This window comes from Thamnophis elegans, chromosome Z, assembly GCF_009769535.1.
Source record: "Thamnophis elegans isolate rThaEle1 chromosome Z, rThaEle1.pri, whole genome shotgun sequence".
NCBI classification, from domain to species: Eukaryota; Metazoa; Chordata; class Lepidosauria; order Squamata; family Colubridae; genus Thamnophis; species Thamnophis elegans.
In genome coordinates this window covers 81,799,511-81,822,109 of record NC_045558.1, presented here as the reverse complement: position 1 = coordinate 81,822,109, position 22,599 = coordinate 81,799,511, and the positions used below count along the sequence as shown (strand labels likewise).

The 22,599-nt window shown below is 35.8% G+C and overlaps 1 protein-coding gene across 3 annotated transcripts in view; it reads left to right on the top strand.

Annotated features, from left to right (window-relative positions):
* The window catches only part of MSANTD3 (Myb/SANT DNA binding domain containing 3), a 43,047-nt gene extending 20,884 nt beyond the window's left edge, over positions 1-22,163 (top strand). For 2 of the 3 annotated variants that reach the window (XM_032236835.1, XM_032236836.1), the window contains 2 exons: positions 15,842-16,291; positions 17,855-22,163. In XM_032236835.1, coding sequence (XP_032092726.1) covers positions 15,874-16,291; positions 17,855-18,264 — 828 coding nt within the window. In that variant the 5' untranslated portion in view covers positions 15,842-15,873 and the 3' untranslated portion in view covers positions 18,265-22,163. Of the gene's footprint in view, positions 1-15,137; positions 16,292-17,854 lie in introns of those variants that run through there. The other variant, XM_032236837.1, reaches the window with a different exon arrangement.
* The last annotated feature ends 436 nt before the right edge of the window (positions 22,164-22,599 follow it).

Genomic DNA, 22,599 nt, shown 5'->3' with positions numbered 1-22,599 from the left:
CTCTCCTCTCTTTCCATCTTTCTCCCTCCCACTTTCTTCCTTCCTCCTCTCCTCTCTCACTTCTTTCCTCTTTCCTTCTTACTAACTTCCTCCTTTTCTTCCTCTCTCTCTTTCTGACTTCCTCTCTCCTTCTCTTTCTCTCCCTCCCTCTCTGCCTCCCTCCCTCCCTCTCTCCTCCTCTCCTTGTGAAAAAAGACATAGATTGGCAAAAAAGAAAAACTTTTTCCCTCCTCCTGGCTGCTCTGTTGCCCCCCCTCCCCTGCCCTGTATTTTAAACTGAATGCTAGGCTCAGCTCTGCATGGGAGAGCCCAGACGGAGTGAAATAATTTAGAAAAAAAGAAAACCTTTTTCCCCTCCTGGCTGCTCTGTTGACCCCCTTCCCTGCCCTAAGTTTTAAACTGAATGCTAGACTCAGCTCTGCAAGGGAGAGCCCAGATAGAGGGAAATAGCTTGGAAAAGAATTGATACCATGGCTGGGGCGTTGGGGAGGTAGCTAGAATAGAAGCAAAGGAAGACTCATGGGCAGAAATCTGCTGGGCTGTATGGTTGAAATAAGTGAGGGAACCAGGGAGCAGCAGCAGCAGCACCTGTGCCTCTAGGCAGGAGAGGTACAAAAAGGAGTGAGTGGGAGGGTCGGGAAATGAGAGCGGAGCCAGTCAGTTGTGCATTTTAATGGTTCTCCGAACTGCCCATAATGTGTCCTACCGTTCAGGAGAACCGGTCAGAACCGGCTGAATTTCACCCCTGCCAGAAGTGCTCAGCTGACTGGCGGCCAACAGAGCCCCAGGCAGAATTGCACCCTGCGAGGGGGCCACCTCCAGCACTCCTCTGCCACCTCCCTTGCCTCTTAGTGCCCCCCTAAGTTATCTCCCGCCAGGGGGCAGTACCGCCCACTTTAAGAACCACTGACCTAAACTATAAACTTCAGGATTGGCTAATTTCAGAGGGGATAATCAAAGATGAACAAGCTGCTTTTAGAGAAGGAAGATCTAGGGTGGATCATATCTTGATACTCACTATTTAGTACAAAAATACACGTAGTAAAAAATCCTCTTTTTGTGGCCTTCCTTGATTTTAAGCAGGGCTTTGATTCAATATCCAGGATCACCCTCTGGGAGAAATTAAAATTCACCACTATCGATAAATGCCTCCTCTTCCTTATACAAAAATTGTATGCCAATTCCACCTTGAAAGTCAGGTGCAATCCCCAAGGGAGTTTAACCTGCCCAGTAAGGGTACAAAAAGGGGTACGGCAGGTTGCATCCTGTCCCCCTCTCTCTTTAACTTCTTTATCAATCCCCTGATTGATCTCTTATAGAACCCTGATTTCCATCCTCCTAACCTAGCACAATGCAAAGTGCCAATTCTCTCATATGCTGATGATGTCACTATTATTTCACAAATTCCTGTGGGACTGAAGAGAGCAATTAGGGCAATCCTTGGCTATTGCAGGCAAAACAAGTTGGTCCTTAACTTTGATAAATCAAAAAGTTTTAGTTTTTGCTAAAAGACCAAGCCAATACTCCTGGAAAATAGAAGGACATAGTTTGGAACAGGTTAGAACATTTAGATACCTTGGGGTGGTTTTCCACTCGCAAGGACATGGAAGGCACACCTGGATCATACATTGCAAGCAGCCAATAGGTCCTCAAACACAATTAAACATTTCTTTTACACAGGTGGAGGGCAGTCAGTATCTGCTGCCTTAAAACTTTTCGAAGCCAAAACATTGGCGCAAATTCTATATGGGACACAAACAGGAATCCTTGCAAAGAAAGACTTGCTAGAAACCATACGAACCAAATTCCTGTGAGCCATCTTAGCTGCACCCAAAGGATCTCCAAATGCCCAGTTAAGAATTCAGATAGGCATGCCTCAAATTCAAGTAAGAGCCTGGAAGATGATGATCATTCATTGGCTTAAAATGCATTTCTTTCCAGAGGGACTGTCCCCCGACTGGCAACTTCCCCTCCCCCTAGAAACAGGAAATTGATCACAAGCTGGGCTCTTATGGGCTCTCAACGGTATTCTTAATGTCTCTTGGCTTTGACCAAGCAAAGCAAATAGCAATCAATAGAATGAAGGACATGGAGTTCCAAGAACTACTAAATAGGTTGCCTCTCCACAGTAGGGACAGAATCAAACAGGGTGTGTGGGAATCACTAAGATATCTAAATGGGTTCCACCACAAATGCGCGCACAACAAAAGCGCGCCTGACTAAACCGCAGTGTCTAAAGCGCGTGACGAATGAGCGACGAATTAGCCCTAAAGCGCACCGACAAAAGCGCGCCGACAGAACCGCGTTGTAACATAACCCTATCCTCCGTGAGCTGCACTGGCTACCGATTGGTCTCCGGATACGCTTCAAAGTGCTAGTCGTAACTTATAAAGCCCTTCATGGTATTGGACCTGGGTACTTGAGAGACCGCCTGCTGCCAATTACCTCCCAAAGACCCGTCAGATCACACAGGGTCGGCCTCCTCCGGGTTCCGTCCACCAGCCAATGCCATCTGGCTACTACCCGGGGGAGGGCCTTCTCTGTAGCAGCTCTGGCCCTTTGGAATGAACTCCCCGCGGAGATCCGGACCCTCACCTCTCTCCAGGCCTTCCGGAAAGCCGTCAAAACCTGTGCCGGCAGGCCTGGGGTTGATGAGTTCCCCTCCCCTCTCGACTGGTATGGCTGTGTGATTTTCGTGTATTTTAATTATGTGTACTGTTGTTTATGTTCCCTTTCCCCTTTGAGTTGTTCGCCACCCTGAGTTCCTCCTGGAGAAGGGCGGCATACAAATAAACCAAAACTAAAACTAAACTAAACCTAACCCTAAACCTAACCCTAAACCTAACCGTAAATCTTACCTTAAATTAAATCGCGCTTCTGTCGGCACGCTGTTGTTGGCGCGCTTTTGACATCGCGGTTTTAGCGCCGCGGTGTTGTCGGCGCGCTTATGACGTTCGCGCTTTTGTCGGGTCACGATCTAAATGACCTGATCTTCCTAAAACAAAGAATAGCTTTCTTCAGAGACAGATTTAACATTCTTCCTTCAGCACTCCTCCAGGGCAGGTATAAAAGAACACCAATAGCAGAATGTGTTTTTATATGTGGTAAAGGAGAAGTTGAAAATATATCACATGTTCTATTACACTGTGAGCTACACAGAGTTTGTAGGTCTGCATATATTCTCCCCTTATTAGAGAGATTGCCAGGGAGGGCAGACAATTTTTATGTATGCTTTCTCCTCCAGGACACAAACCCAGCTACCATGTATGCAGTAGCAAAAGTTTGTGTTGCTGCAATGTCCACAAGAAAAAAAATTGGTTACAGAAGTATAGTTGTCATCTTGTACCAATTATTAGGACATATCTGTAACAATTTCTAGACCAATGTATTTACTCTTATACTTATCAGCTTTTCACCCATGTAAACCAGGGAGTGACTCGAACAATTTGAGAACATGTATGTTATTATCCACTTTTAACATCCATACTTTTTATTATATTTTAATGTCACTACTTTTTAATATAGTAAAAAGTAATGTGTATTGCTGGTCTTTTGACTGTAGTAAAGATTTATATTATACTAAACTTATTTGAAATGGTGCAAGAATTAGGTTTAAGGGATACATGGAGCCAGATAAATCTCAAGAAAAGACGCTTTCTTTTCCCATCCGCACAATTTGTGGTCGCGAATAGATGTGGCATGGATGAACCCAGAATTGATCAATAACATAGAAGATATGGAGAGTTCATCAAATACATGGACAGACCACAATCCACTAATGGTAAAATGGAAAGGTCAGAGGAAAAAATTAAGATGGATGCTAAATCAGAGAACTGTAAAAGAAAAATCATATATACAAATGATGGATAAGGAATTAGATATTTTCTTCAAGAAAAACAAGAAAGATCAAACAACACTACAAAACCTATGGGATACCACAAAAGCCTGTGTGCATGGTATTATTATAGGAGAAGCTTTAAGAGTTGGAGACGGTGTTGCAGAAAGAATCACAAAATACTAAAATCAAAGAAGAGAGAGATTTGGTGAAATATAAAATCAATCTAACACTTCAAGAAAAAATGATACGTAATATAAAATGGCAAAACAAAACTATTTTGAAACAGCCAATAAACCAAGTAGATGGCTGGCCCACAAATTGAAGAAAGAAAAAACCAAAAAGCTAATACAACAATTACAGGACGATCATGGGAATTTATTTCATAAGACAGAAGAAAAAATGTATAATCCAAAACTTTTTTCAAACTATACAGTCAGGAAAACATCTCAGAAAAAGAACTCCAAAATTATTTGCAAGAGAGAATCCTACCAAGTATTTCAGAGGAAGCAAGAAAAATGCTAAATGAGAAAATAATACTTAACAGAGATGAAGGGGGCAATTAAGAAAAAAATAATAAATCATCAGGACCAGATGGGATTCCCATGGAGATACGTATATAAAAAATTTCAAGAAACTCTTGAGGAAATCATGTTAGAATTGTACAATGAAGTATTAGAACAAGCGAAAATGCCAAGTTCATGGACTGAGGCATTTATAACATTAATGCCAAAAGAAGAAACAATCAGTTGATCCAAAACTATAGGCCAATCTCGCTGCTAAATGTTGACTATAAAATATTTATGATGATTATTGCGGAAAGTCTTTAAAAAATATTAAATAAAATTATTCATTTGGATCAAAACGGATTCCTACCCAAAAGACAATTAAGAAATAATACAAGAATTATAACGAATATATTAGAATACTATGAAGCACATCCATAGAAACAATTAGCATTAGTATTGGTAGACTTACAGCTTTTGATAATTAAAATTGGCAGTTTCTTATTACACAATTAGCTATTATGAAATTTGGAGAAAAAATTATTAGAATGATTAAGGCAATATATTCAAACCAGACAGCTAAAATAATGGTAAATGGAGATCTAAGAGAAAAAGGCACCATAAATAAAGGGGTCAGATAACGATGCCCACTATCTCCTCTTCTATTTATCCTCTCATTGGAGGTTTTGCTAACACGGATTAGGGAAAAAGAGGAAATAAAAATATTAAAAATGTTAAAAGAAGAATACAAAACATAGTCATTCGCAGATGATGTTTTTTATAATAGAACACCCCCCTTGAAACAGAAAATATTAATTCAGGAAGTAGAGGAATTCGGTGAAGTTGCAGGCTTAAAAATAAATAAAAATAAAATAATAATTACTAAAAATCTTAAACAAAGGCAAAATGAGGAATTAGAGTATTGGAAATGCAAATAGTTAAAAAGGTAAAATATCTTGGAATCTGGCTAATTGCTAAATGTTCTATTATAAAAGAAGACAAAATTACTACAACAAATACGAAAGGACTTGGAAAATTGGGCTAAATTACAATTATCGCTGATAAGAAGAATTGCGACCATAAAAATGAATATCCTACCAAAAATTTTATTTTTATTCCAAACTGTTATCAGTAAAATTAAGGAAAAACTTTTTTGTGGAACTAAATAAAATAATTTTAAAATTTATTTGGCTGTAGAAAAAAGCTAGGATAAATTTAAAATTACTATAGGACTCTAGAATCAAAGGAGTATTTGGCCTCCCAGATTGGGAGCTTTACTACCAGACAGCAGCGGTAACATGGTTTAAAGAATGGATAGTACTCCAAAATAAAAGAATGTTGACGATAGAGGGCCATGATTTAGAGCTGGGCTGGCATACATTTATCTGGGAGGGAAAGAGTAAAGCCCATAAATCTTTCCAGAGACATCTGGTAAGAGGGACCTTATTAGAAATATAGATGAAAATCTATATTTCTTTTGAAAATCAAAAGAAACACCTACACAAAAATTCTACCTCAATGTAATAGATTTGAACAGGATATTGACATATAAGGAATTATTGGATGGGCAAGGAAAACTTAAAACAAATCAGGAGTTAAAATTACAGGGAATTGAATTAGGCTAATAGCTGTATCTACAAATTCAAACAAGATACAAAAAGGATTTAGAACAGTACCGATTACAAAATGAACAACAATAATTGGACAAAATAGTAAGAGGAACAGAAGAAAAAATTATTACAAAAAACATACAATTGTCTCTTAAAATTCAAAATGGAGGAGGAAATCATGAAGGAAACTGGTAAATTGGCCTAAAAACTTTGGGTAAAATATTGAATTGGAGCTTTGGGAAAAATTGTGGGGAAAAATTATAAATTTACAATGTCGGCATCCTATAAGGAAAACATCTACAAAATGTTTTATAGGTGGCATTTACCCCTGACGAGATTGGACAAATGATCCTAAAGAAATATCCAAACTGTTGGAAATGTAACCACCAACAGGGGACCTTCTATCATATGTGGTGGACGTGTCCGAAAGCCAAAGAATTCTGGAAAAAAGTTCAAAAATAGTTAGAAGAAATAATAGAACAAAAAATTGACATGAACACTGAGCTGTTTCTTCTAGGAATAATTAAAACAAATATTAGTAAGGATATCTAATATATAATGCTTCATATAATTACTGCTGCCAGAATCTCATTTCCCCAAAGTTGGAAACAAAAAACCATTCCATCAAATGCACAAATCATTTTTAAAAAAGATGCTAGACTGCTTGGAAATGGACAAACGATAGAACTAAGAGATAGAGTACTACAAGATATGGAATAGGTGGTATAACTGGCTCGAAAAGAAATGTAAAATCAATGCATAAGGAACACATAGTAAACACAATGAATGGCATATACTTCGAAAGCAATAGAGATGGAAATATTGTATATGTATATATTGTAAAAATGAGAAAGTGTGAAACAAAAAAATAATATGTATAAGATAATAGAATGGAAAATGGAAAACCTGAAATCAGAAAAAAGAAATATCAGAAAGCTGTAAAAGTGTAATTGTGATTTTAATGTTTGGAAAATGTCAAATAAAAAACACTTTAAAAAAAAGGACTGCTGTTTGCTGTCCAATTCTAGTGACTTGCCTGTCAGTGTTGGTGAGGGTGGTCGGAGATTATTTGATTGGGCTGTATACTAGTGGCTTCTTTGGCAGTTTCTCGATTGGGATATTGTTTACTTGATAGTTGGTCTGATGTTAACTTATACAGTTAATTTATACAGATCTGGGTGCTGATTGCTGGTGGAGAAGTGTTTGGGCTCATCTAAATAAAGTCCTTACACATCTTCTCTTGTGGGAGGTTGGATTGTTGCTTTGGCAGTGGAGCATCGGGTTAGTATGGGTAGTTTTTCTGCATACTTGCTTTTCTAGTTTGCCATTGTGGTCTCTACTGTCCAGGAAGGTTAGCAATTTGTTGTGTTCTTTTTCTGTAGTAAACTGGATTCATTTTTAAAAGTTATTAATGGTTCTGTGGATGTTTTCTAATTGGTCCTTTTTATTATGGTGAACATGCCATCTATATATCTGATCCATATTTTCAGTTGTATTTATGGAGGTTCTATGGCTTCTAGACATTGCATGATGACCTTCCGTCCTAAAAATGGTGATCCCATAGGTGTCCCTTTAATTTGTTGGTAAATTTGGCCATCAAATTGGAAATATGTAGTTAAGCAGAGGTTTATGAGATCCATAATCCGGAGTGTTTCGATATTTGTATATTCGCCTGCAAGAAAACAAACAAGGTCAGAGAGCACCAAGCACCACCCATATCAATTTTGAGCTACAAATATTCTCCTTTATTAGAACCATTAAAAGGTTAGGAATGCAAATTAAAATATGCAAAAAATAAGGTAAGAGACTACTTGTCAGATCTAGACAGATTCAAATCACCAGATTATGATGAACTACATCCCAAAGTTCTGAAGAAATTGACAGGCGTGATTTCAGAACCATTGAAACTTATTTTTCAAAGTTAATGAATCACTGGGTAAAGTACCTGAGGATTGGAAAAGAGCTGATAATGATCTCCATCTTCAAAAAAGTAGTGGGAATAATAGATCCAGGAAATTACAGACTAATCAGCCTGACATTGATATCTGGGAAGATCTTGGAAAAGATAATCAAGCAATAAATCTGTGAATATCTACAAACAAGCAAGGTGATAACCAGAAGCCAACATGGGTTTTTCAAAAACAGATCATCATGCCAAACAATCTTATTTCATTCTTTTACAAAGTGACCAAATAAGTACATCAGTGAAATGCTGTGGACATAGTATTCTTAGATTTTAGTAAAGCATTTGATAAAGTAGACCACAACCTACTTCTTGGTAAGTTAGCAAAATGTGGGATATGCAGCATCACTACCAAGTGGGGTTGTAAATGGATGACAAATTGTATTCAACATGTAGTTATCAATGGATCTATATCCAAATGGAGGAAAGTAACCAGTGGGATGCCCCAAGGTTCCATTTTAGGCCCATGATGATCTAAATGAGGCAATAGAAAGAGAACTCATCAAATTTGCTGATGATACTAAGCTGGCAGGAATAGCCAACGCTCCAGAAGACAAGGTCAAGATCCAAAAAGAGCTTGACATACTTGAACAATGGGCCTAACAAAATGAAATTCAGCATAGATAAAAGTAACATTTACATTTTAAATTTACCCAAGAAAATTGTATAGGTATAGACTAGGTGAAATTTGACTTGAAATTTGCCAGTAACTGTGAGAGGGATCTTTGAGTCCTAGTGGGCAATCACTTAAATGCGAGCCAATAATGTGTGGCAGAAGCCAAAGCAGTCAATGCACTCCTAGGTTGCTTTAATGGAGGGATAGAATCAAGGTGATGTGAAGTTCTTGTACCACTTTACAAAGACTTAATAAGACCATTCTTGGAATACTGCATCCAGTTGTGATGACCAATTATCATAAAACAGATGTTGAGTCTTTGGAAACTGTACAGAGAAGAGCAACAAGAACGATTACAGGGCTAGAGGTTAAAACATACGAAGAAGGGTTTCATGAATTGAGTATGTCTTGTCTAATGAAAAGAAAAACCAGGGGTGACATTATAGCAGTATTCTAATATTTAAGGGGCTCCCTCAAAAAAAAGAGGGTCAAACTATTTTCCAAAGCACCAAAAGGCAAGACAAAAAACTATATTTGGAAACTAACCCAGGAGAGAAGCAACCTAAAACTAAGGAGAAATTTCCTAATAGTAGACAATCAACCAATGGAATAGCTTGCCTTCAGAAGTTGTGGATGCTCCATCACTGGAGACTTTCAAAAATAGACTGGACATCCATTTGTCTGAAATGGTATATATGTTCTCCTGCTTGAGCAGGGGGTTGGCCTAGAGGACCAATTCTAGGTCCCTTCCACCTATGTTCTATGAAATACTGGATGCAGTTACACCATAATCTTGGTATGATTTTGATGGACAATGTCATGTCTAATATCAGACAGGATCCAAGACAGAATATTTGCCCCATAGCTGATGCATAAGAAGGGGTGCTAAATCTGTTGTAGTGCAGTTGCTATAAATATTTGATTCTAAATTGTCTAGCAATTTTGATAATTTGATTTACCAATTTTTCTATTTATGCTCATTTTATTACTCTATGTGTGCGCATATGTATTCTTTTGGTTTTTTATGATTTATAGTAATTTTGGATAATAAAAAATCAAATGAAATGAAATATTAGAACATACAGGTTGTTCCTACTTACCAAAGATAATTGGGACATGAACTCCATGGCTAAGCAACATGTTCCTAAGGCACAAAGTCATGTAACCATTGCAGTTATGATGCCAGTTCTGACAGTCCTTAATGGCATCATTAAGTGAATCCCACACAGTGGTAGCATCTCATGTCCATGAGATTGCTCTTTGCAACCTCCTGCCAGCTTCCCCATTAACTTTGTTTGCCGGAAGCTGGCAGTGAATGTGACAAATCCCAATTGTGGCTGTGGGATATTGCAAGGTTGCAATTATGAACCGGTCACCATGTGCCCAAATCACTACCCAAATTACAGTACAATTGCATGGCTGTGGGGATTCGGTAATGGTTGTAACTATGTACATTGTAAATACTCCTTGTTCAGTGCAATGGTAATTTCAAACAGTCACTAAATGAGTGGTTGTTGAGGAGGTCCGCCAATAAAGGACAAAAGCTACAGCTGTATGAAAAAAAAAGGCAACATTCATCCCCAGCCAAAACTATGAAGAAATAACAGCATAAAAATGATACATTTTAAAGAAAATGTATATAGATTAACAAATATTCAGTGTTATTATCTATATCTGATACATTTGTGCAGACTTTAACAAATATAAAAAGAAAAAATGTATAATATTAAATATTAAAATAAATAGCAAATTTATAACTGACTTAGTATTGGTCTTTGGACAGAAAGTTTTTTTTAAAAAAAATCAGAGCCTAAGAAATGATTATGGTTATATTCCTTTCCAGAATTTTACTAGAGTGATAGTATCAAATATAGTTCTGTATTAGTTTCAACTGAAAGTGTGATACTACTTTTACTGTGATAGTGTTTATACTATTAAATGATAAGATTAAAAAACAATCTGATATTATTGCTACTATTAAATATTCCAGGATAAAATTGATAATGTTTTGACTGAATAAGTCAACATTAAAAATATTTTATTATGTAATATTGAATCAAATATATATTTTTATATAATACAGCCCTACCTAAAATTGCATATTTTCAAATTGACTGTAGCCATACTTTCCTTTTTCAAAAAAAATTATAGCTTCTTAAATCTATTAAGAAAAGCAACTGGTTCACATGCTTAGTTCAATTGGAGGCTTATTATAACATTTCTTTTTAAATATTGTAAAATTTCTTCTATAACGTCACTATAGTCCCCTTTAGTAAAGTTTACATAACTAATTTTGAAGACTTGAAAGATCCTGCTGATTTTGCAAATTACTCTCTGATTTTCTACTATTTTTTTCTGCAAAAATATTTATAACAATGCTGGCATGTAAACTGCAGCTGGTATTACGTATGATTATTCATCATGATTTTATAAAAAGCCATCAAACTGATGTTAAATTACTAATTAATACTCTAAATCAAATGTGTTCAACCTTGCAACTTTAAGACTCCCACAATTCTTTACCTAGCATCCATTAGTAATCTAATATCAGCCCTTGACATATTTAGAAAACCAGTCATTTTTGCTGGAGGTGGAAAAGGATTTTGCTATAAAAGCCCTGGAAATTTCTGGGGAAAAAAATTACTGAAAGATTTTTACTTTTTTACCAAATAGATTGTGGTATTCTATTGGCTTCAATTACAAGTGAAATCCAGCAGAAATTTTGAGTAGTTTGGAGAACCAGTAGTGGAAATTTTGAGTAGTTCAGAGAACCAGCAAATGCCACCTCTGGCTGACCCCAGAGTGGGGTGGGAATGGAGATTTTGCAGTATCCTTCCCCTGCCACGGTCACCAAGCCACACCACGCCAGCCACACCACGCCAGCCACACCATGCCCACAGAATCAGTAGTAAAAAAAAAATGAATTTCACCACTGGCTTCAATAGAATTATTATATATTCATCATACTTTCATGTGAAACTGATAAGGGATATCCCAAAGATGATTTTTTCTTCAAAAGGCAACTGGACTTTTTTCCTGAAGACATTTTGCTTCTCATCCAAGAAGTTTTTTCAGTTCTGACTGAATGCTGAAGGAGGGAAGGATTAGTATTTGTTGCAGTCATCTGGTTGTTAATACTCTTTCTGAGAGTTGTTGAGGCTACTTGGAGGTTTGTTTTGTGCTCCTAGGAACACCTGAATAGTGCAATCAGGTGTTAAACCTTGGAAATGCTGAAAGGACTGTGTTGTAAACAAAAGATAGGTGGTGTCATATATTTCCCCCTCTATTGAGAGGACTGTTTAGTCTTAATGTAGATGGTCTCTTTGACCCCTCTTTCAAACCAGCAGTTCTCTCTGTCCAGAATGTGGACTTTGCTGTCTTCAAAAGAGTGACTTTTGTCTTTCAAATGCAGATGGACTGCTGGATCCTGGTGAATTTGTTTTCTTATGTTGTGCCATATGCTTATGAAATGGTTATTTTGTTTCTCCAATGTACAGATATGGACATATTTGTATATATCACTGCATTGTACCACATAAATCACATTGCTCAGTTTGTGTTTGGGTGATTTATCCTTGGGGTGGGCAAGCTTCTGCCTTAATGTATTTTTGGGTTTACAGCATGTATATATATTGTGTTGGTTGAAAATCCTCCTGACCGTTTCAGATATTTCTGCAGCATATGGAATGACAACATTGCTTCATTTGTTGTTCTCTTCTTTGTCTGTTATGGAGGAATTCCAGCTGTGTCTTTTTTTGGATTTGATGAAGAACCAGTTGTGTTAGTCACACGTTCTGAGAACTTCCTTGACGTGTTTTAATTCTTTTTCTTTTCCATCTTTACTGGTAGACAAACATTCAGTCCAGTGGTGTAGGATTCTGATAACTCCCATTTTGTGTTCTAGTCGGTGTGGAAAATCAAGATGTAGATATTGATCTCTGTGTATGAGTTTTCTGTAAACTTTGGTGTTAAAGTTTCTGTCTTCCTTAATGTGTAACGCACAGTCCAGGAAGGTGAAACTATTTTGCTTAACATCTTCCAAAGTGAACAATGTATCTGTCCACAGAATGGATGTGTTTGGTGAAGGTTTCCAATTCCTGTGTTTTAATCTTAATACATTACAATACAAAAGCAGAGTTGGAAGGGACCTTGGAGGTCTTCTAATCCAACCCCCTGCCTAGGCAGGAAACCCTATACCATTTCAGACAAATGGCTATCCAACATCTTCTTAAAGACTTCCAGTGTGGAGGCATTCACAATTTCTGGAGGCAAGCTGTCCCACTGATTAATTGTTCTAACTGTCAGGAAATTTCTCCTTAGTTCTAAGTTGCTTCTCTCCTTGATTAGTTTCCACCCATTGCTTCTTGTTCTACCCTCAGGTGCCTTGGAGAATAGTTTGACTCCCTCTTCTTTATGGCAGCCCCTGAGATATTGGAACACTGCTATCATGTCTCCCCTAGTCCTTCTTCCTATTAAACTAGACATACCCAGTTCCTCCAACCATTCTTCATATGTTTTAGTTTCCAGTCCCCTAATCATCTTTGTTGCTCATCTCTGCACTCTTTCTAGAGTCTCCACATCTTTTCTACATCATGGCGACCAAAACTGGATGCAGTATTCCAAGTATGGCCTTACCAAGGCATTATAAAGTGGTATTAACACTTCACGTGATCTTGATTCTATCCCTCTGTTTATGCAGCCTACAACTGTGTTGGCTTTTTTGGCAGCTGCTGCTGGCTCATATTTAAATGGTTGTCCACTAGGACTCCAAGATCCCTTTCACAGTTACTACTGTTGAGAAAGGTACCACCTATACTGTACCTGTGCATTTCGTTTTTGTTTCATTTTCTAAATGTAGAACCTTACTCTTGATTCAAGTATTGTCTACCTACCTATACCATCAATGAGTGGATAGAATTCCTGTGAAGTTAGGCTTTAATTTAAATTAAAGCCTAACTTTAGGGCTTTAATTTCTACATTTTCTGTGTAGAGATTGGCCAAAATGCGGACACAGCACAGCTATGTTTTGTCTGTAGAAACCTTTATTGTATTTTGAAATACACTATATTGCCAAAAGTATTCGCTCACCCATCCACATAATTAGAAGCAGTTGTGAGCAAATACTTTTGGCAATATAGTGTAGGTACAGGTCAGGCAGAGGTAGACTTATAGCAGTAGACTTATATACCGCTTCATAGGGCTTTCAGCCCTCTCTAAGCGGTTTACAGAGAGTCAGCATATTGCCCCCAACAATCTGGGTCCTCATTTTACCCACCTCGGAAGGATGGAAGGCTGAGTCAACCCTGAGCAGGTGGGATTTGAACCGCTGAACTGCTGATCTAGCAGTAGCCTGCAGTGCTGCATTTAACCACTGCGCCACCTCAGCAAAGCGCATAAGTATTCTGGGCATATGTATCTGGCTGGAACTCCAAGCCCAGCAAGGCAAAGACAAAACCACTCCAAGCCCAAAATGTGGTACGAACACCAAGCCAATCCAGCAAGTTCTGTAATACAAGTCACCCTTGTGGCCCTGTGCTCTATCATATTCAGTTGACCTTCTGCTGCCTTAGATGACTTGGACTAGTTCTGCTGCCTCAGATGGGGTTGGACTAGAAGACCTCCAAGGTCCCTTCTAACTCTGCTATTGTATTGTATTGTATTATTGTATGATGCATGAGTGATCTAACTCTCTGTGAGGCATCTGCTGGCTTCATGAAGCCTTCTTCCCACAAGGAGATTGCCACACTGAACAAGAATACAGTCTTTGAGTTCCCAGCAGCTGCTTCACAAAGACTAGGCCAGGCATGCTTGTCAGTAGTGAGAGCAAGAAGACAGTAAATATTAAATAATTCCACTTATAAACACTTTCAGATTTTTGGAAATCATTTTTGGGGCTGATTATCATCCAAGAGAATTCAGATGTAAATCAATAGTGATTCATTTGTTTTTTCTATGTGATAACTTATCACTGCTATTGCAGTAGGTTGCGTTAGATACATACCTTACTTGAGCATCTTTATCTACAAATTTAATTTGTAAGATTAAACAGACACTTTTGAATAAAATATTATCTGTTACTTCATAATACCTACCTACATAATAACACCTATCCTCCGCGAGCTGCACTGGCTGCCTATTGGTCTCCGGATATGCTTCAAGGCGCTAGTCATCACTTATAAAGCCCTTCATGGTATTGGACCTGGGTACTTGAGAGACCGCCTGCTGCCAATTACCTCCACTAGACCAATTAGATCCCACAGACTAGGCCTCCTCCGAATTCCATCCGCCGGCCAGTGTCGACTGGCGACGACCCAGAGGAGAGCCTTCTCTGTGGCTGCTCCGACCCTCTGGAACGAACTCCCCGTGGAGATTCGTACCCTCACCACCCTCCAGGCCTTCCGCATAGCCCTTAAAACCTGGCTGTTCCGACAGGCCTGGGGCTAAAGAATCGTTGCCCCTATCTCGAATGGTATGATTGTTGCGTTTTTTAATTATGTATTGTTTTGTGTTGTTGTCAAAATTGTCTGTATCCCCCTTCCCTTGTTTGAGTTGTGAGCCGCCCTGAGTCCCCTTAGGGAAAAGGGCGGCATACAAATGAAATAAAACTCTAAACTCTAATAGTAAATTCCTTTGAATGAAATTAAAAAATTATGAATAGCAGAATATTCAAGTTGCTTCAGAATTTCATGTATCCCTTTTTAAAATATATTCTAAGAATTCGCTCAAATGATGAAATGTAAATATATTATTTCTTTAGAATATTCTACTCTGTAATAGAATTTGTATCTTTTCCAAAGTAAAGTATAAGAGAAATATTGAACCATATGCTACAATTATCTGATAGCTGGTATTTTAATTTTGTTTTTTAGAAAAGCAGTTTAGCCTAAAAGATCTTTTAATACATATTTCTGTCTGTAGTGGTTGTTTACTAGATGCCTTTTGGAAGCTTGTAATTAGGACATGAAGAACAATGACCATCCTTTACTAGTATTCAGAGCTACGTATATTGCCTCTGAACATGGGCTTGCCATTTTTGTGGGTAACTGGAACTAAGATATTTTATTTTCCATGTATTTTAAAATAACAAAGCAAGTGACTATGACAATATCTTGCAGTGGTAGTAAGTTATAAATCATTTGAAATTACACCAAATTTTCTTTGAACTCACCAGTTAATGATTGTACAAATTGGCTGAGTCATATATATGTGTTTGTATTTCTTGTGGATATGTGAAAATTACATTTTATGATTAAAATGTAGACTTTAAAATGTTCATGTTTCCAAATCTAAAGCTTTCCTATTGAATTTCAGCTTGCTTTGATAGCCCAGAGAATTGACAGAAAATGCAAAACAGTGAAGTAATAAAGCCTGCCAAATACTTTTCTGAAGTAGAGAAGAGTGTGCTGCTGGCATTAGTTGAGAAATATAAGTATGTACTTGAGTGTAAAAAGAGTGATGCAAGGACTATTGCATTGAAACAACGGACCTGGCAGGCCCTTGCCCATGAATATAATTCCCAACCAAATGTATCACTCCGAGATTTCAAGCAGTTGAAAAAATGTTGGGAGAACATCAAGGCTCGGACAAAGAAAATAATGGCACATGAAAGAAGAGATAAGGTAAAAAGATGCATTAGTCCACTTATAAGTAATCACATCCTAGGAAAAGAGAAGATCACCAACATGATACCAGACCAAGTATATTTTTTACAAACTCCACCAGAAGAAGATTCTGAGTATCAGCCTGAAACTTCCAATCAAGGTACAGTCATAATGTAGTGACCTGCATTAATCTTTTTTTTCTATTTCAAAAATAGATAGGATATTTGCACTGCATTTATCCACTGATATCTGTATAATGACATCAGTTTCAAAGTGTAAGCAAATCACATGTACAATTCACTGTATAATTAGTGAGACATAATTCACTGCTCATAGCTGCAATAACAGCAAGATGAGTCCTGAACTGTGTCTTAGCTATTGCATCATCACCATGTTTTTATCTCAAAGTAGAACAGAGAGAAAATCGTTGACAGTGGAGTCCTTCCGGAACATAGAGTGCAACCTATGCTTTGTTATGGCTGGTATTGTTAGCACACACGTGGGTGAAACCAGGATTCACTAAGCTTTCTTCACGCTGGGGATTTGGAATTTCTATTTGTATTTTAACTATATCAAACTTTTTAAGGTTTTATACTACATTTCTGGCAAGTCTTTAGGAGCTAGGTAGGATAACCCCTTTAATTTCTTACTATTTTTTTTTAATTTTGGTTTTAAAAATTTAACGCCTTTTGATGTCATATATTTAATTCCCAATTAGTTAGATTTTTAAATTATTAATAATAATCTTCTGTACAAATGGTACTATTTTAAATATGATTATGTACAAATTTTTATAATGTTTTAGCACTATTTTGTTTTATTAAGAAGTTATAGAAAGCATACTACAATTAAACAATTTGTAATGTTAAAAAAGCCTTCCCCCCTCCAAAAAAATTACACTTTTGAAAGTCACAGTGATCACTTAATGTAAATGTATCATATAAACAATTGAAATACGTTTAATGTTTAATTATCTGAAGTGGAGCATTTTGAAATGGGTAGTTTTTCTTTTTCTTTCTTGTCATAAATAGAAAAAGGTACTTACCTATAGTTCTACAAACAAAAAGAGAAGCTAGGACAATTTTCTATACCTTCCTCTTGCAGTCCATTAAGTTCAAAGTGCCTAGGATGGATAGTATTACAAAACTGACAATTTCTTGAACCAAGACCTAAGTTTAAATTTATGGATATTTCCTCTTTCAATAAACCAGATGAATTTCAGCCTTATTCCCAAGCTCGGAACTGAGGTAAAGTAGGAAATATTTACACAATGTACCAGAAGTGAAACATTTTCAGAAGTGAAAATTATATGCATATACATATATCAACAATAATCTTTCTTTCCAATTGCCTTTAGCATTTTGGGGAAGAGGAGTGCCCACCCTAAAATATGTTTGTAATTTCATATTGTCCTGCTGTAGGCAATTTTCCCGAATGTTCATGGAAGATTACAGGAATGTTTTTAGTTATACAGTGTCATTTTATTTTTAACACTGAAATCTTAACCTCCCTATAAAATGCTTTTTCTTCATAACAAATCACTAGATGAAATAGTACAGCTGTTTGTGATTTGCCAAGGGCATTCAGTAAATGTCATGCTGATAACGGGAATCCAGGTATATTTCAAATACTTTCTTTCCACAAGGTGAATTAGATCTTATAATAGGGAGAATTCTTTAAAAAGAACTCATACAGTTTTTAACTGTTTCTTGTATTTTCCCAGAATCTTTCAGTGTTATTAACAAAGAATCATGTGATGAAGAAAAAGGACTTGTACATTTCCAGGTATGTGAAGGTACCTCACAGTCTGAGCCTTCCTGTTCAGCAGTCAGAGTAACTGGAAATAAAAACTTCAGAAATAAAGCTGCTCAAGAAAGTGATTTGAAAAAAATGCATGAAGAGGAACACCATCAGCAAATGTCTATTTTACAACTGCAGCTGATCCAAATGAATGAAGTGCATGTGGCAAAAATTCAACAGATAGAAAGGGAATGTGAAATGGCTGAAGAAGAACACAGAATCAAGATGGAAGTGTTAAACAAAAAAAAAATGTACTGGGAAAGAAAATTGCAGACTGTTACAAAAGAATGGACTGTATCATCTTTTAACAAGCCATTCCCTAATTCACCCTAGCACATGCGGCAGCTGGTGGTTCATTAGGCTGAAGTAACTTGATCATTGGAAAATAGTTTGAGAATTAGGTTCAATTCCTGTATTTAGAATGACAGTGTAATTGTTGGCTATGAACAAATGTCAATAAATACCTAAAGTAGGGTTTAGGTAGGTTTTCATTTCATAAAACAACAAAGAAATCTCCACATTTTTGGAGGCAAAATGATGATGTAACTTTTTAATGGAATTTCCAAGTATGCCCAATAAACTCACTCTTTTCCATGGTAGCCAGCTCAATCCTATTGGGCATTTTATGTTATTTTATTTTTGTAGCTGAATTTTTCAATTAATTATTTGATGAATGTATCTTAAGGTACAGTTGCTAAGACTTGAAGAGTGACTCAGTTGAATTATGAAGTAAGGTGAAAAGGGTGATAATATAGCAACTGCTATACAAAAAAAGGAATTCAGATTTCCAACAGCTGTCTGATTGAAAGTCTGTCTGTTCAGTCATAGTTATAATTGTGGAATACTAGAAATGTGTGTTCCCCGCTTTCTGTCTTCAGTTCTATTGCCTTTGATTTGCACTGCATGGCACAATCAGCCCACTAGCTGGTAAAACTCACAATGGCATCTGGCCTGCAGTAAAAAGAAACAGCCCACTTCTATTTGCAGCCTCGTCCTATGAATGTTTTATCCAAAGTAAATGCATATAGAGTTTGCAATTTATTAATTTTATGCAAGTACTGCTTGTGAATGTTTGTGGCTTCCTCCTACTATGTACACACACATTACTGGATACATGTTTAGAGGCACACAATGTTTGAAGCAACCCTTATAGAGCTTTTTACCTTTGAACCAATTAAAGAGAGTTTAAGGAAACAAATATAATATGAAATAGAAAGAAAACTATTCTATCTTTAAAATAGCTAGTAGCCTGGAATGTCCACAATTCATATGTGGCATTATTATTTCAGACTAATCAGCAGAGATGATAGGGACTAGACTTTTTTCAGAGTAGGAATTATGTTGTGTTCATTGGGTTTCCAACAATTCTGACGTGTTTTCCTTTTGGAGATTTCTAGAAACATTTTTTTCACTCCATGCATTTTTGCTGGTCACTGACTTGAAGCTTATTAAGAACATTACCAAATCTTTTAAATATCTGAATAAATAGGCAAAATGTTATTATTCATAGAAAGCTACCAGTAAAACAAAAGGGAGGCATAGCTCGTTACTGAAGGAACAACCTCATAGCTATACAACCACCCTAACATATTTTTTTTAATTACTTATTAGGTTCTCCTTTTGGGTAGTTCTAAATTAACAAAAGGACACTGTTTTCTTACACAGGTTTACAGGAGAGGTTGTAATGAATGTTGTAAACAATCTGAATCCAGAATTTAAACATTTGCTTGTTGACTAGCTTGTGTGTTGAATTTAATTAAAGCAGTGGAGTCTCATCCTTTGTAGAACAAAATGTGTAAAACCAAAACAATTTATTTTTTGTATTTTTTGGTTTTGGCTTAGACTAAGAGGCAAAAACTGTTGGAGTTTTTAAAACAACTAACTTCATTTTAATATAAATCTATTATTTAAAAAAATCAGTGAAAACTATAGTTCAAATTTTGCACTAAGTAAATTAAATTTTGTTACTGGTATGAATATACTATATATTTCCATAGCATACATTTATTTTTTTCTAATTGTTGGACATTAGTCAACTGATAGCAGAAAATTCTGGATAAGAGATTTCACTGCATTTAACATGTCACATACATTGAAGTTATATTTACAGCTTCAGTGACTATTGTATTATGTTTTAGATATCATATTTGTTACTTTTCTTGGAGTATACAACATACTAAGACCTGATTATTTTTTCTCTGGTATTATAAAGAAATTAATTTTTAGATATTCTAAGTTTACATTTACCTAGAAAAAAAGCAAACTAAAAGTTAATGAAATCATAATTTTACACAACAAATTAGTGTCATTTAATTATTTATGTATTTCCAAATAATTGTGTGATTTTTCCAGTCAGCTTAGCATTTTTCAATGGCTAACTTGAATAAAACATTAATCATGTCTTTGAATTTTAGTTTGTTCCAAACTTGTGTTTGTTTATTTTTAATAGTTGAATATTGGGAAAAAGTCTTTTCCAAGCTATCTATATACTGTTCTTATTGAATGGGATTATGATCTGTTTTTTTTTTTATTTACTATTTTTAAATAAACCAAACTAAATAAAAATAAGGGAATTATTTTTTAAAACCAAATAAATGGGAAAAAACCCAAAGAATCATCTATATTAAGACATGGCTGAAAATGAAAGAGAAAGTAAGGCATGCAATTATTTAATTCTATCATATCTGGAACTAATATTATTATAAAGACAAAATCCAAAGAGATTCCATTAAGCACACTCAGGGGGATGAGCAAATTGGGATTTTTCAAAGGTTATGTCAACCACTGTTTAATACAAAAAATGAAATGTAATTTTTAATTTTGAGTGAGTCTTGTTGAAGTTAACATTTTTTGTGATTCCATTGGAAATATGCTAAATATCTTAGCATAATGGCTAAATATCTGGCTCAATTTGTTCTATCCAATTTCATTCATGAAGGTAAAGTTGTATGGATATTTCTTTAATAACTGTATGTTTAACAGTTTTTAAACTTCTAAGAGATCTCTTTGCACTACTGATATTTAATCTGTATAGATGTTCTGATTCATAGTTTCAGTTCAAGCCATTATAGATGAATTGCATCTCAAACTGCACAAGTTGTGAACCACCAAGCTAAATTCAGTGACTAGCACTCTTGCAGTATGTTTGGCTTAATGGGTCACCAGTTGTTCAGATCTTTGTTCATTTTATATTCAATTTCTAGTGAATGTTCCATAATAGTATTATTCTCATTATTCTATGTCTTGATTTCTGTCACAAACTATCAAAGTTTATAAATGTCAAATATTAGCATGGGCAAAGAGAACCTTGAAGTAGCAATATCATGAAGATAAGACATAAATAACAATTTGTTGAGTATCTATTTCTGCTACCATATACTCCAAGTTCTAGTTGTGTAAGTTTATGGCTGGTGGCGCATACCATGCTAGTTTAAAATGTGGTTTGTTCAGTTGGCGTAGCCAGTGTTTTATACATCAGAATTTATGGTTTAGCATTCTGTATGATATAACATTTAACCAAGACATTTGTGTAGCTTCAATATTGGTGCAAATAGGACAGCTCCATCATTTATTTCCTGGGTACTGAAAAAAACTAACTGGCTTGGATCAAATCCTTCTAAATTTAGTCATTTTGTTCCAAATTTGATAATGAGTTGACACTACCAATCAATCTGTCTACTTCATTCAAATAATTCTCACTTGCATTGGATCTATCCATTGAACAAATGCATATTACAGAGCCTTTTTTGAAATCTCTTCAAATTGTAAGAAACCATCTCAAATATCCTCATACGTACCGGTATCTCTTCAAATTAGTACCAAAGCTGTTTCTGCTTTTTACAGAATTATTTTGAAACTTATATAATTGAAAATATGGAAAATTGCTATTATGTCCAAATATTAATTGTTGCCCTATTTGGTCTCTAGAACCAGAACCTTATGCTTTATATATAAATATTTAAAGAATAAGAGGAACCTTGTTATGTATCTAGGTTTCATGATAACATTTTTTTTGATGAAGGATTTGTTCAGTAATATTTATTTTTTCATCAAAAGAGACTCCAAAAAAATCCATAATGAAAATTAATAGTAGGTGTACATTTTAGTGCCTTGTCTATTGTATAATGTGTAATCAAATGATGGATTTCTTATTAAAAATGTATCTAAATATTGCTGTAGAAAAATTCCATATGCCTATAGTTGCTCCCAATAAATCATGATGTATTAATTAATCTTGAATTTTTATTTCAGTGTAAAATCGTAGGTTGTTTGGTATTCACTGTAAACAGTAATAGTTCTAAGAACACCGAGAAAAGAAAAGAGGATGGCATGCTGATTACAATTAAGCAAAATATGAGAAAATAATTTAAATAAGGCATCAGCATATACACCATGTTCTGTAAATGCTAACTAATATAAAATAGTGACTTTAGAACAATAGTCACGAAAAAAGTTTCAACTATGTAGACAATGAATAGAGTCCAAAACATGTTTGCAATACAGCCGCATTCTCCCTAATGAAAACAAAACTATCTCTAATGTTTGTATACACAATAAACTACAATTAATTGAATCACTACTTGCCTGAAGTTCACAACACATAGAAACAAAATTTAACTACATAGTTAGATACAGATGCTGAATCAGATTTATGGTGCCTACATATGA